At 49.8% G+C, this 14,334-nt stretch overlaps 1 protein-coding gene across 1 annotated transcript; it reads left to right on the forward strand.

The window, feature by feature from the left end:
- Positions 1 to 8,004: 8,004 nt before the first annotated feature.
- KLF4 (KLF transcription factor 4) lies at positions 8,005 to 12,695 on the forward strand. Its single transcript, XM_054653362.2, has 5 exons — positions 8,005 to 8,575; positions 8,673 to 8,790; positions 8,930 to 9,824; positions 9,908 to 10,072; positions 11,575 to 12,695. Exons 1-5 carry the CDS (start codon positions 8,571 to 8,573, stop codon positions 11,748 to 11,750), a joined length of 1,359 nt encoding a protein of 452 aa, XP_054509337.2. The 5' UTR covers positions 8,005 to 8,570; the 3' UTR covers positions 11,751 to 12,695.
- Positions 12,696 to 14,334: the final 1,639 nt, after the last annotated feature.

The raw sequence follows: 14,334 nt of genomic DNA on the forward strand, positions 1-14,334 counted from the left end.
TGATAAAATATTGCAAGGTGTGCAATGATGAGGTTTCTGCAATTGGGGTCTCGGATTAAAGGAATCTCTTCTGTCTGTAATATCAAATAAACCACATGCAGTAACCCCCAAGAGATCTCTACCTATCAGCACCTCATGCCCATTTAAAAGGTGGCAGCCAGCTGATTGTCCACCTTACAAGAAAGAAATATGATTTGAATTTTTGTAGCACTCACATCCAGATGATGAGGCTTGCTAGCACCTCACCAAGTGAATTAAAACTCCATAAAATTAAAGAAATATCTTCCTTTCCTTTACAGTCCAATCATCTCATAATATTTCCCTGGTTCATGACCAAAGCAGAGTGGGGGATTTAGGGTCTCATTATACTTCTGTGACAAAAATCTGAGAATTCAAAGGAAGAGCCTCAGGACTTACATACCCTTTTTGGTCACCAAAGTTACAATATAAGGCAGAGCAGGGCCACTTTACACGATGAAATGTGCAGCCACAGCTACACACACATGGATTTGGGTGTAAAGAAGGTCTCCCTTGTCTGGCTGGGAAGGTTTCAGCCACAGCAAAATGTAGTTTAACTTTAAAAATCACAATTGGCACTGAAGGCCAGAGCTGCCAGTGATGTGGTAAGTCCTGTAGCACTGGTCAGATCCTTTCTGGGAAATATCCAGACAAACTCTTCCCCAGCCTTGGCCCACCAAAAGCTTTACCCTCACAGAGGTGATTTAGTGCTTCAAATAGATTTCTAGTCTCACTCTCCCTCTCTCCCTCTCCCTCTGGAGGCAGAGCTACATTCCTAATTCAGTGGGTAAGCTAGGTGTCCACTGAGTTACTGCTGCCTATTGTGTAAGACAATGGGTTCGTAAAGCAAAGTAGATTTTATTGATAGAAACAGCCTTGGCAATCAGTCTTCTGAGGATAAAAATCACGGATTCATCTCACAATGAGTATGTCTTCACTCATGAGATGCCAGCATCCAAAATTATTAACTGGTGCAAATACTCTATCTTAATTACTTGCACATTTTGTTCATTGCTTTGGCTGCATTGGTTCTCTTAAGTCCCAAATCCATGCTACAAAGAGCCTAGCTAATTCACTTTAAAGGAGTTCAGAAGCAAACGCTTCTTTTTTAAAGTTCAGCTGTAGAATTCCTCCACAAACGGATGCTGTTCCGCCTGCCATTAAAAAAAAAAAAAAAAGAAAAGAAAAAAAAAAAAAAAGAAATTGTGAAAAAATCAACGTTGCAAAACCAGGCACACAACATTTGTGTGCTAACAAACTGGATGTGCCAGAACTGCAGTTGCCCATGCCGCCGTCTCTTGGCCCCTCTCCCTCACTGCAGGATCACAAGCTCCTTCACAGAGCAGCTCTGCTCTGTCGCCCATGGATTGCTCAAGGAAGGTGCTGCTGGGTGTCAGACACATTCATCCCTGCACTGAGCTCCACCTGGGGCTTCCCATTGCCCCGGCATCCCCCAAGGCCCAGCGCCTGCCAGTAGGAAGCACTTGGCACAAGGACTTAGGTGGAATTCAGACTGGCTGAATCTGGAGCCTAATGAGCAGCTATTCCTTATTTTGTTTCTTCCTCATTGTGCAGAGCGTGGCCCCGGGCCTCAATTACTGCGTGCTATTCAAACCCTGCTCAGAATGCACCACTATTAATTTCCCCATGTTTTCTCGTTACTGATTTCCTATGGCACTTCTTGTCCCCTTCCCTGTGAGCACAATCTGCCTGAAGTGAGCAGTGAATCTCACACTCAGCAAGGATGGGCAGCTTAAACTCTTCAGCTGGCGCAGGGCACCTGTGGTGAGGTGTCCCCCAGGGCAGGGACTGTTCTGTGCCACCAGCTGCCCGTGGCAAAGCATCTGTGGAAGAAATGGAGCCACCAAAACTCCATTTTTGTGCAGCGCCTATGTCAAAAATCTGAGCAGTTGCCATATTGCTCTCATTAAAAGAGCAAAGGACTGTTATCATAGAGTAATGGGCTCCTGCTGGTCCATTAACATTGGAGCAAAGCTGAAGGAATTTATGGAAACAATGTGGAAAGCCTGGTATTTATTCTCAGAGCAAGGCAGCGCTGGTCCTTTCTCTCAGTGTTCTCCTATAATGTCTTTATTCCTGCTCAAATGAGGGGAATATTTATCTAATCGTTTCCTCTGCTGGATGCAGGTGCAGGGAGACAACAGATGTTCATGAATTCAGCACAGCAAATAGTTTAGAAAGACATCTTGGGTGAATCAGCTGTCCAGGTCAATTTATCCACAATGCTGAGTGGGAGGAACCATTGAAAGATGGCAGAGGTGTTGTTTACTGTCCTGTGATTGCCTAGCTCATTAGCACAAATCTAATTGCAAATACTCAGGAGTACTTTGCTGCTGAGCTCTCTTACGCACATTCAAATGTGTTACACATAAGAAGCAGCTCTCTCCTGTATTTTCTATTTTTCTCCTACCCAGCACCTTAATTCCTTGTAAGGAAGCATGTAATCAATTCAAATTACATTCCTTAGAAGCACCACTTTTACTCAAACAAAAAAAAAAACCCTCAGAGCTCAATCGGAGAGAAAGGTTTGAAAAATCCTCAAGGAGTGACAGCCAACTTTTCCTTGGTGGGTATTGAAACCTGAATTTCTGCAGTATCAGAACTTCCCTAGCAGCAAAATGCCAGTTTTTCTACGTGGAAAAGAAACACTGAACACCAGAGCAGGTCTCTCTGCTCCCATCAGCTTCAGCAACCACAAGAAAAGTTAAATTAGTGAGGGCATTGGTCCATTAATGACATTGCTCCATTTCAGAATTACAGGAGAGGGGTGAACTTATTTTAAACTGCCACTGCTTGGGAATGTTCTGGGAAGCCAAATCTGTAGTAAGGTGCTTCATTTTTATTACCAGAGATAGATAATTAGTTAAAGATTACTATTTAAAAGATGAGGAACACTGAGAGAGAAGGGCTTGGGACGGGGAGGATGGGGAAGATCTCTTCTGCATAGTTTTTCTACAGAAAATCATCAAAGAGTAAATCTCCTTCTTGCAGCAAAAAGAGTTATTCTTCCAGAGACACAGATAAATTACAAGTTCCAGAGACAGCAATGCCTTAAAATATGCCACACAGATAATAGTGAGACAATCTGGTCTCAAAGAAGGATGCAGAAAGGTGAATTAATAGTAATACAAGTTCTTGGCCTCTTCAGAGACAGCTCCACAAAGCAACTTGGCCTTCTCAGAGATACATTTCCCTGCATCTTCTAGCATATACCAAACCTATCACCCACCAGTGGGGACCATCTGGTTAGCCAGCAGCCAGTGATTTCTCAAATCTTCTCTAATTTTCTGTGACTCCTCCATTGGGTCTGGAAAAATACAATGCCATCAGCCTCATGCATGCAAAAAAAGAAAATCACAAACAAATAAATAAGCAAGAATTCATCCTCTTCGCTGTGTGTGAGTGTCCCCACATTACATGCAGGACTTTGAAAAGGATGCTCATTGTGGAGTTTTTGTCTGCACCAGTCCCACTGTGGGAGCCAGTCATTTAAGTCATTGTTAGAGTTTGGGGAACATCTAAATTCAAAGATGGGGAAAACTCATTAAAAACAATGACAGATGGGGCTAACCCATCAAAGCAAGGATGCTTATGGTCGATCAAAAAAATTTAAAAAAAAAAGAAAAGCTCTGTGTTTTCCATAAGCAACTCAAGGTAATTTTAGAGGAATTCAACAACCCTTGGATTGTTTGAAAGCAGAAAGTTGCTGCATGCAAGTGATCCTGGGTGGTGCTAAATTGTGTGAGGGCAGTGTTTGCCTCTGCCAGGGCAGGGGTGAGGTGGAGTGGATGGTACTGGATGGGGGAATCAGCACCTCTGGAATCTCAAACAGGAGTTGTCACCCTGAGGGAAATTCGGTGGGAATCACAACCTGACCTCTCAGCTCATCACTGCCAAGCCCACCACTCAACCACGTCCCACACCCACGTGTCTTTTAAACACCCCCTAGAAAAGTAACACAACCATCAACGAGATATGTCCAGGCTTTCAAAAGGCAGGTGAGAACAAGTCTGACCACGGGCACTGCTGACATTCTCAGCAGGAACATTTATAACCCCCGGTGTGCACGTGCCATCTGTGTATGGACGCACTTGGTACTGCTTGAAACCTGCCTGGAACTGCTCACTGGAATCTTCAGAGGTGTGCCCTTTGCTCTGTACTGATAATCCACTAGTATAACTGCCAGATGAGCAGGGGTTTATTTCTGTTTAACAAAAACAAAGCAACCCGCGCAGGAACGGATAAATAAAGCTTGAGCTCGGTGGTGCTTGGTGAGGAATATACAATACACGGCAAAAGAAAACGGATTCCCAAGGACAGCTGTCCCTGAAGGACAGCCCAGGAGGGCAGTTTGGTGGCCATGGATGGCTCTGGGCTGTCCCATCCTCCCCGGTGAGCAGAGATGCTGTGGGAGGAGGGTGAATCCTCAGCCTTGCCCCTCTCCAGAGCACGCCTTGCACAGCAGGTGTTTGTGTGAGCTCTCACACCTTCCCTCTCTTCTCTTGGCTGCAGTGCAGCTGATTTGGGTGGCATGGGACACAAGAAACCCTCCAGATGCTGCATCTCCTCGAATTTCACCTGCTCTCCAGAAGCCTTGTCAGGGTAAAACGCGGCACAGCACCAAGGATTATGGAATCACTGCTTTTGATGAATCCGCAACAGGGATTTTATTGGATGCAACCCAGCACCATGGGTTTGTTCCCAGTTCCCCTTTCATTATGTTGGGCCAAGAATGGAGCAGGGGCCCTGCCAGCTCCTGGCCCTGAAGCTGCAGGGACAACACACTGCAATCCCAAAAAATGTCAGGAAAGCCATCCTTTTATCTGACCCCCACCAGAGCAACACTGTGACACAGCCTTTCCCAAAACCTGCAGTCCCTGATGCCATCAGCTGCTCCCACAGACAACCAAATCAAAGGGGGTAAGCTGCACACCGAGAGGCAGTTTGTTGAAAATCGAGTTCCAAACTTAAGCCCTAAAATAAACATATCAAGATAAACAGATTGGTCTTTGTTTCAGGCACAATCGGCTTGACTGTTTTTTTCTTCTTGTTGATGTTCTTAATGTTTTTCAATGTGTGATGCCATTTCCTGAGGACTGTCCCTACTCCAGAAACCTGTGTTCTTCCTTGGCTCCTCTCTCTGCCTTTTGTGGTTTATACACACAGGTGACCAGTTTTTTAGAGGAATTCTGACTCAGGCTGCACACTAAGGCCTTTCACTCGGTCATTTCTACCCTGCTCTACACTTGGGCCACCAATGCGAGTTGTTTGCACCAGGCAATAATTCCTCTGCCAAAATGGGTGAGCAGCAGCAGTGGCAAGTCTAGGGCAGCCCCACTCGCACAGTGAGATGTGGTAAACGTGGAAGAAACCTCCTCCTTCCACCTGGGGAGGGAGAGAAACACACAAGAGGCCACAGCAGTCTGGCACAGCGAGGGCTGCAGCAGATTCCCTTCTTCTGTCCCAGCACAGTATCATCTGGAAAAATGTCATTGCACATCCCAAGGCAAGAGGGGACACAAATTCTGTGCAATTCTCTATCTGAGTTAGGCAATCCCCAAAGCCAGCTTTGAACAGCAGAGAAACATGCTGTGTTCTGAGTTAGTGGAAGGAAAGTTTTAGAGAAAATTGGGAAATTTGGAGCAAACTGAGACTTGGGAGAAACAGTCAGCTGGTGACAGAAGGCATGTTAAAATAAATCTGTCCTAAGAAAACAGCATTTAAGTCACTGTGTAGGCTGGGAAAGCATTAGTTGGGAGCAGTTGCAAACTTCATGCATTTAATTTCCACTCTTGGGACCATTAAATCTCAGTCCTTATCATTTAAGGGAGGAAATCACTATTGTGATTCATTAGTGAGAAAAACAATGTGTTGATCTTTATGTGGGATGTTCAAGTGCAGGTGTCACTGGACTTAACAATTCCGGCAAACTTCAATTTTTTTTAAGCACCCTGCCAACATTTACACAATTAAAAACCAAGACTCAGATGAAAGTGGGCCACATCTTTTTAACATGAAATTTACACGTACCTCACACGTGTCTGCCAGAATTATCCAGAAACATGGCAATCAAATCTATTTTAATGAAAGATTGTGAAAGCAAACCTGTTTTATTTCAGTCCGCAGTATTCAAAACTTCTCTTCCTGGAACCCATGAAGTTCTGGCATTTATTTCAAAGATATCAGATCACTTATCTGCTTCTGAAGCATTCTTGTTCTCCTATTTCTAATAAGGGATGTGATTTTAATTTTGATGTTGGCCTCAAGTGATCCCGAGTTTGAAATTTGGACTAGGAAAATGCTGCATTGCTTGGGAGATCTGTAAATTAACAAACTTACAGTGAGAGGAAACAAACGAAAAATAACTGACGGGAAAAAAATGTTCAGAGAGCTGAGAACCTCCACTTCAGGGGCTTTCTTCTGAGACTAAGCTAGAAGGGAGGTTTGGAGGTTTGCATTCAGTTTGGATACTTAGAATGGTTCTGAGGGAGTCTCAAGAGCACAAGCCCTGCCTGGGAGTCACAGCTGGGACCTGCTCCAAGGGGCTGAGCTGACCCCCAGCCTCGCACCTCTGGGCAGGGACTGTGCCTCCCTTCCTGTCCTGTATTTCACCAGCCTTCATTTCCCACACTAATCCTCTTTGTACCTGTGGTTCCTGGCACATCCTCTGCCAGGACACGGACTTTGAGCAGAAGACAAAAAAAAAAAAAAAAAAAAAAAAAAACCACAACAAAAATACAACAAAAAACCCAAAAATACAACGTTCTGCTTTTTAGTGCCAGAGTTATTAATAATTAACATTCACAACACAAAACCGGTAAAACCGGTCCGGCAAAATAAAGCCCGGCATTTTATTATTATTTTAGGGTTTAATTTAGTCATCGTAAGTTACTCGGGCTCATGTTTGCAAATCACGCAGAGCTGGGACTTCACCCCTCCGGCCCGACCAGTTCTGGAGAGCGGCCGGGGGGCAGCGGGGGGACCGGGACATGGCCGGGGGAGCCGGGACACGGCCCGTCCCCGCCGCTCGGAGCCCATCGGGCAGCACCGGGACACGGCCCGTCCCCGCCGCTCGGAGCCCATCAGGGAGCACCGGGACACGGCCCGTCGGGGATCGGGGATGCGCGGCGCCGGGGCGCGGCGCCGGCTCGCCATTGCCCTCTGGAGGAGCCCGGGCCGTTCTCTGCGGTTCCCCTCGGGGCTGTGCTAAATCTGGAGATTGTTTTGTAGTTTTAATTTCTATCTCTGTTTCTTTTATATTTTTTTAATTTTATTTTTACTTTATTTTACGGGCTATTTCCAGCCTCGCATCCACTGCCGGGAGTGGGGGCTGCCTGACCGCGGGTCCCCGGTTCCGGTGATGGAAGAGTCGAGAATAGCCCAGGGCTGGCACGGGCCGTGTTAAGGACCGCGCCGTCGGGGCGGTTCGGAAAATGAACAAAAAGGGGAAAGAAAAAAGAATAAAGAAACAAAACAAAACAAAACAAAAAAAAAAAAAAAAAAAAACAAAAAAAAAGATAACAAAAAGAAGAAATAAAAAAGAAAAAAGGGAAAAGAAAAAGTAGAGAAGAAATAAAAAATAAAAAAGAAAGTTAAAGAAAAACTAAAGAAAACGAAAAACAGTAATAAGATGCAAGGCTGGGCGGAAGGCGGACAGGCAGAGCGCCCCGGCGCCCGCTCGGGATGCTCCGTCCCACCTCCCTCCCTCCCTCTCTCTCTCCCTCCCTCCCTCTCTCTCTCTCTCCCTCCCTTCCCGACGATTCCCGACGGGAGTTCCCTCCCCGCCGCCGGTGCGGGAGCCCCCGCGGCGCGCGGGCATCCCCGGCGCGTGTGTCCCCGCGTCCCGCCCCGCCGCTCCCGCGTCACCGCCGCGCCCGCGTCACGGGGCGCTCGGGGCGGAGCCGCCGCTCGCTCCGTGCGCTCCCCGGAGCCGTCCCGTCCCGCCCCGTCCCCCCCTTTCTCCCCACATGTCCGTTTGTTGTCGCCGTCGCCATGGCGGCGGGGGCGGCGCGCCCGCGAAGTGAGGTGATAAGAGGGAGCGGCGGCGACAGGACCGCGCAGTGCCGAGCGGGGCGCGGCGGCGGCGGCGGCGGAGCGCGCCCGGCGTATCCCTCCTTCCATCCAGCCCTCCTTTCCCCACTGGCACCACCGCGCCCCGTCCGTCCTGCCCGGCTCCCCACATGGCCGCGGCTCCTCGGGAAACGCCTCGCGCCGCCGCCCTGCCGGTGCCGGAGCCGCGTTGCCGGGCGGCGGCCGCCGCCTTCTCCTCCTCCTCCTCTTCCTCGTCCCCGCGGCGCCGCTAGCGCCCCGCGCCCCGCTCCGCGCAGCGCCGAGCTAGAAGAAGAAGAAGAAGAAGAAGCAGCAGCGGCAGGAGCAGCAGCCGGGCGCTCCCGCGGCACCGCCCCGGCGGCGGCGCTGCGCCGGCTCCGCGCGGCTGGACGGCGCGTCCGTGCCGCCTCCCCTCCCTCTGCTCCGCGCCGGCGCTCGGGACCACGGCGGCGGCGGCGGCTCGGCGGGACGCCCCGGCACGGATGCGGTGCGTGCCGACTGCGGCTGCCGCCTTCCCTCCCTCCTTCCCTCCGTCCCCTCCGTGCCCGGCCGCCGGCTGACTCCGCTGTGTCTCCCCACCGCAGGCAGCCCCCCGGCGAGTGCGAGATGGCGCTCAGCGGCACGCTCCTTCCCTCCATCGCCACCTTCGCGGCGGGCGCCGCGGGCCGCGAGAAGGCGGCGCGGCCCGCGGGCCCCGGCAACGTGAGTATCGGCGCCGCGGCGCCGCGACACGGACGGGGCCGGGCGGGACGGGACGGGGCCGGGGCCGGGCGGGGCGGGGGCCGTCGGGGCGGGCGCGGCGCCGTGCGGCCGGCGCTGAGCCGTGCGAATGTCCCCGCAGCGCTGGCGGGAGGAGCTGTCGCAGCTGAAGCGGCCGCCGCCGGCGCTGTCGGCGCGGCCGGTGGAGACGCCGCCGTCGGAGCTGGAAGGCGCCGCCGCTCTCGGGCCCCGCCGTGACGCCGAGGAGTTCAATGAGCTGCTGGACTTCGACTTCATCCTCTCCAACTCGCTCATGCACCAGGAGCCCGCCGCCGCCGCCATAGTGGTGGCCCCCGCCGCCACCCCGGCCCCCACCGCCAGTCCCTGCCCCGCCGGGCCCTTCGCCTACCCGCTGCCCCGGCCCGAGCCCGCCGGTCTCCTCTACGGCGGCGGCGGCGGCTGCGACGGGGCTCCCGCCGCCGGCTCCGCCGCGCCCTTCAACCTGGCCGACATCACCGACGTGTCCCCCTCGGGAGGCTTCGTCGCCGAGCTGATGCGGCCAGACCTGGACGCGGTGTACCTGCCAGCGCCGGCCGCGCTGCCGCCCCTGGGCAGCCTGCAGGGCAAGTTCGTGGTGAAGGCGGTGGGCGACTACAGCCACCCGGGGCTCAGCCCCAAGAGCGGCCCCGCCGCCCCGCCGCCCGGCGCCGACGTCCCCGGCGCGCCCTACACCTCCCTGCCGCGGATGTGCCCCAAAATCAAGCAGGAGGCCGCGCCGCCGTGCACGCTGGCCCCGCCGCCGCCGCACGGGAGCAGCCCCCGAGGAGCGCCCCAGCACGACTTCGCCCTGGGCAGCCGCCCGCTGCCCGCCCGGAGTACGCCGTCGCTGGGGCCCGAGGAGATGCTGGGCGGCAGAGACTGTCTCCCCCCCACGCCGGGGCTGGGCCACCCGCCGCTGCCGCCGGGGTACCCCCCGGCTCCGGGTTACCCCACCTTCCTGCCCGAGCAGCTCTCTCCCGGAGCGCTGCAGTACCAAGGTGAGTCCCCGCGGTGCTGCTGGGGCGGCGGATTGTCCCGGCTTGGGCGCTGGCCGTGCTCACTCCTCCCTGTCCGCCCCTAGAGCTGATGCCGCCGGGGAGCTGCCTGCCTGAGGAGACCAAGCCCAAGAGGGGACGGCGGTCATGGCCTAGGAAAAGGACGGCCACACACACCTGTGACTATGCGGGCTGCGGCAAAACCTATACCAAGAGTTCTCATCTCAAGGCGCATCTGAGAACTCACACAGGTTAGTCCCAGCGCCGGGGTCAGGGGGATGTCCTGGCCTGAGGGGCACGGGATGTGGTCCCCTCACACAGTGGAAGGGTTAAAAGCAACAAGGCTTTTCCTTGCTGGGTTTCCGGGCTTTTTTTTTCCTCTCCCCTTGGCTACGTGAAGTCCTGAGCAGTCTTCACTTACTGGCTTGACATTTTGCTTAATGGTTCAGAGTGACTCAGATGTGGGAGCGGGTGGGTTTCTTGCCAAGTCAGAGTTTGTTCTTTCTCTCTTGCTATGTGGCTAGCTAATTAGCAGGTAGCTGGAAGCCGGCAGGGATTTGTTGCTCCGGATTGTGTTGGCCCACTTCTGAGAAGGCACCAGCCCTCTCTCGAAGATAACTGCTTTCTTTGCTGGTGGTGAAGTGCTTCACACACACACACCCCTCTCTTGGCTGGCTGTAGGGCAAGAGGCTGTGCACCTCTGCAAGCTGTTGCTCCCTTTTTGAGAAAACTGAGATAGATTACCTGAAGACCAGGGGCTTTCAGCTGAGCTGGCAGCGCTGATGGGGTGCCTCGGCCACCTGTAGGACATCTCCCCCTGCACCAGCAGACTTTAACTGTCGATTGTCCACTGCTAGAATTGGGATAGAATCTGCTCAAAGTGTGTGTGTGTGTGAGCCCGGTCTCTAACTTTGCAGCTGAGTGCAGAGTTGCAGTAACTGAGCTTGTGAAAGCAGGTACAGCACATGGGTTTCGCCAGCGTGGGCATTCCGTAACAGTGACTAAATAACGTGGGAATTTGCATAATTTGAATCCCTGGGTTGTGAACCTGATTCAAAACTTTCTCCTGAAGGGGAGACGGGAAAGGGAAAATACACTGGCATGGCAGTAGTTAGGCTATGTCTTCAGGTAGTGGCAGAAAGGGGGAAAAAAATTGGCAAGTGATCAGTGAACATCTGCCTCAAGCCAGTCAGCACCGTCCCCAGGATGTGTAGGACAGGGAGTTTGTAATTGTTGGGGAAGCTCATTTTGCTATCGACAGTAGTTTTTGTATAATGAAGACACTAGTAAGACTGAGTCCTTAATCAGGCCGAGCTAATGAAAACAGTTTCCGGCTGTTTTTTCATTCTTGAGACCTACAATTATCTAAATACTTTGTCTGCTGAGCTATTTCTGGTTGCTATTTGATTGTGTAACACCACCAGCAAAAATACATGCTCAGGTGCTCTGAAGCCTGGTGTGCAAGGCAGTGAAAAGGAGCATTTTAGTGGAGATTTAAGTGACACTAGCATTTCATAGCACCTGTACATCTTGAAAAGACAGCCTTGCTCTTTTAGTCTTTGTAGTTTGTTTGCAACTGCTTCATGAAGTTCATTGCGTTTGACCACCCTTTTTTTTTATCTAGGACAACTGCTTGAAAGAAGGTGCTACAAGTAGTAGCCGCAGAAAAAAAAAAAAAAACCAAAAATCCTAACTCGTGTTTCACCGCTTGTTTTTTTGGGTTTTTTGTTTTTTTGTTGTTTTTTTTTTACAGGTGAGAAGCCTTATCACTGTGACTGGGAAGGCTGCGGGTGGAAGTTTGCCCGATCCGATGAACTCACTCGTCACTACAGAAAACACACGGGCCACCGCCCTTTCCAGTGCCAGCGCTGTGACAGAGCCTTCTCCAGGTCGGACCACCTCGCCTTACACATGAAGAGGCACTTCTGATTTGGGAAAGCAGTGGATCTTTCCCCCGACTGCCGCAGAGATTCAGTATTTACAGCACAAGGACTGTCTTCCACAAGACGGGGAGAACTCATTTTAAGCACTACAGATAATCAAGGTGAAGTCTTCCAAAGAGTGGAAAAGAGGGATAACTGCATATGGACATTGCAACTTTCTTTTTTTTTATAGTTATACACTTAAGAGAACCAAAGACATTGGGGGTCAATGACTGGATCTTCTATCATTCCATTTGTAAATCCAACTTGAATTATTTCTGGACTACAGAATGCCAAGGAGTGACTGGAAGTCACGGATATCAGGGTTAAACAGACTGTATGTAGTTCGGAGGGTGGGGATATTACACAGGGAAATTACATTCCCTTAATTTCCTTTCAATGCAATATTAGATGTACATGTCATCTTGTACTTTCTTTTTTTTTTTTTTTTTTTCCTTCTAAAAGCCATTACAACGTTAAAAGAGGAGGAAAAATTCAGGTAGAGAATTATATTTTAAAAGCCTATTTCATGGTGCTTAGTGACTGTTGGTTCTAGAGGTACCAAAAACAGGAAGCCAAAGTTCTCAAACTGCTGCATATCTGACAAGGAACTATTTTTTATCTTCCGATTGCCAATTATGACCTAAATCAGGTGAATAACCCTGGTTTATCTTTTTTGTTAAGAAAATAACTTTATGCAGACAGTCTGTAATGCACTGTGGTTTCGATGTGCAATAGTTTGTACAATGGTTTATTCCCAAATATGCCTTAAGCAGAACAAATGTTTTCTATATAGTTCTTTACATAATAAATATGTAATATAAATTTAAGCAAACTTCTATTTTGTATATTTGTAAACTACGAAGTAATAATGAGCATTTTGTTGGAATTTGTATTTTGCATATTCAAGGTGAAAATAAGTTTTAAATAAACCTATAATATTTTATCTGAACGGTTGCTCTAGTTTTTTTCTGTGTATGGACATGGCCACAGGAAGTTTGTTAGGTATTTGTTGGTGGTTGAGTTTACCAAGGCAAGGAGGGGGTGGTGGCAAAATGCTTGTAGTCTCAAGACTCTGAAAGACAGGATTGTGTAAGTGCAGTGCTGATGTAACATCTCTTTTTAGGGAAAAAGGTGTATGGAAAGTTTTTGCTCTGGATGTTGAGTTGCTGCTTATCTCACCTGCGTGGGTAAAGCTGTAATTTACCATTTTTAAAGTAACTCAGTTTAAATGATTTTTTTGGAGGACGTAGTTCTGTTGAAGACATACGACTTTCTGCATCTGATGATAACAAATCCTAGAATTATTTTCATTTTTTTAGCAGTCTTTTCAACATTAAGGATTCCCATCTTCATTGCCTTGGATTTCATAGGCAAGCTGGTGTAACCACCTCAGTGTGAGCAAAGGAAAACCCACTCAGTAATGTCGAGCAAAGAATTAAACCTAGCTCGGAGAATAAAGGACGCGTGCACAAAACTCCGCTTTAACCATCGCCCGCGCGGAGTTCTCTCTTGAAACCTGCTCTGTCCTGGGAGCCCAGTCACTCCACGAAGACCCAGGATTCCTGCAGGAGTGCACACGTAGCCGGGGAAGGCTGACCATGCAGGGACCGAGGACGTGTTGCTGCGAGGTCAGCGGCGCGTGCCGTGCCGCAGCTCTGGGGGCGGTGAGCCTGCCCCGGGTCATCGCCAGCCCCGTGGTGCTTCTCCTTCGGGACCTCATTGTTCCAGCTGCCTTGCAGAAACGCGCAGCAAACAGATGATTTCCACATTAGTGCCTGGGTGAATGGGATCTGGTTTTCCCGCTGCTCTTCGGTTAAAAGGGAAGAAGCGATTCCTCTTCAGCTGATTCGTAATGTTTGTCAGATAGGAATTTGGGTGTATGTGGTGCACAATAAAGCTGAGGAAAAAAAAAAAAAACAGCAGGCAAGAGGCATTTGTATCTTTGTAGTAGTTAAAAGTGGCAATATCAATTTTTTATGTCCAAATGTGCCTTTGGAATGCTACTAAAGTTTGCATTTCGATGTGGTGTTTGTGTGGGGACCGTTGCCATTTCTCCCTCAGTTCGTGTAAGTAATATAATGATGCAGAAAATATTTCTCACCCCTTATCGCCTAGGCATGCTTTGTTCAACTGAAAGCTATCTTTGTTGATTTGGTTTATAGGTAACACAGGGAGTAGGGAATGTCTTGTTTGGTTTGCAAATAGCAAGCGTTTAAAGCTAAATTAAAGTCATGAGTCATCCTTTATCTGAAGCTTTTTCCATGTGAAAACTTTTTTACAATTAAACCAGGCATTTTTTTACCTCCTCTGTTGCTCTGCCTGTGAATTCTGGATGAGAGATCCAAGGTCAGCATTGAAGCTGGTGTGTGCTGAGGGCCTGAAATGTCATTGTCCCATCCGATAATGCTGGAGCATACTTGGTAGGTGTAGGATCTCCTTTGTATGGCTGCCACTCAAAACCTCTTACATAGGTGCAAGATCTACACTCTAGCACATCTGTAAGTACTGAAATCTGAATATTTCATCTGGGAAACTGGTTTCTTTTGCTTTTCAAGCATTCTGTCATTATGCACCCTTAAGAATTTTGT

The sequence above is a fragment of the Agelaius phoeniceus genome, chromosome Z (genome assembly GCF_051311805.1).
Source record: "Agelaius phoeniceus isolate bAgePho1 chromosome Z, bAgePho1.hap1, whole genome shotgun sequence".
NCBI classification, from domain to species: Eukaryota; Metazoa; Chordata; class Aves; order Passeriformes; family Icteridae; genus Agelaius; species Agelaius phoeniceus.

Coding starts and splice junctions, on each gene's coding strand:
- KLF4 (XM_054653362.2), top strand. Junction 9,825..9,907: donor CGGAGCGCTGCAGTACCAAG/GTGAGTCCCCGC, acceptor GTCCGCCCCTAG/AGCTGATGCCGCCGGGGAGC. Junction 10,073..11,574: donor GCATCTGAGAACTCACACAG/GTTAGTCCCAGC, acceptor TTTTTTTTACAG/GTGAGAAGCCTTATCACTGT.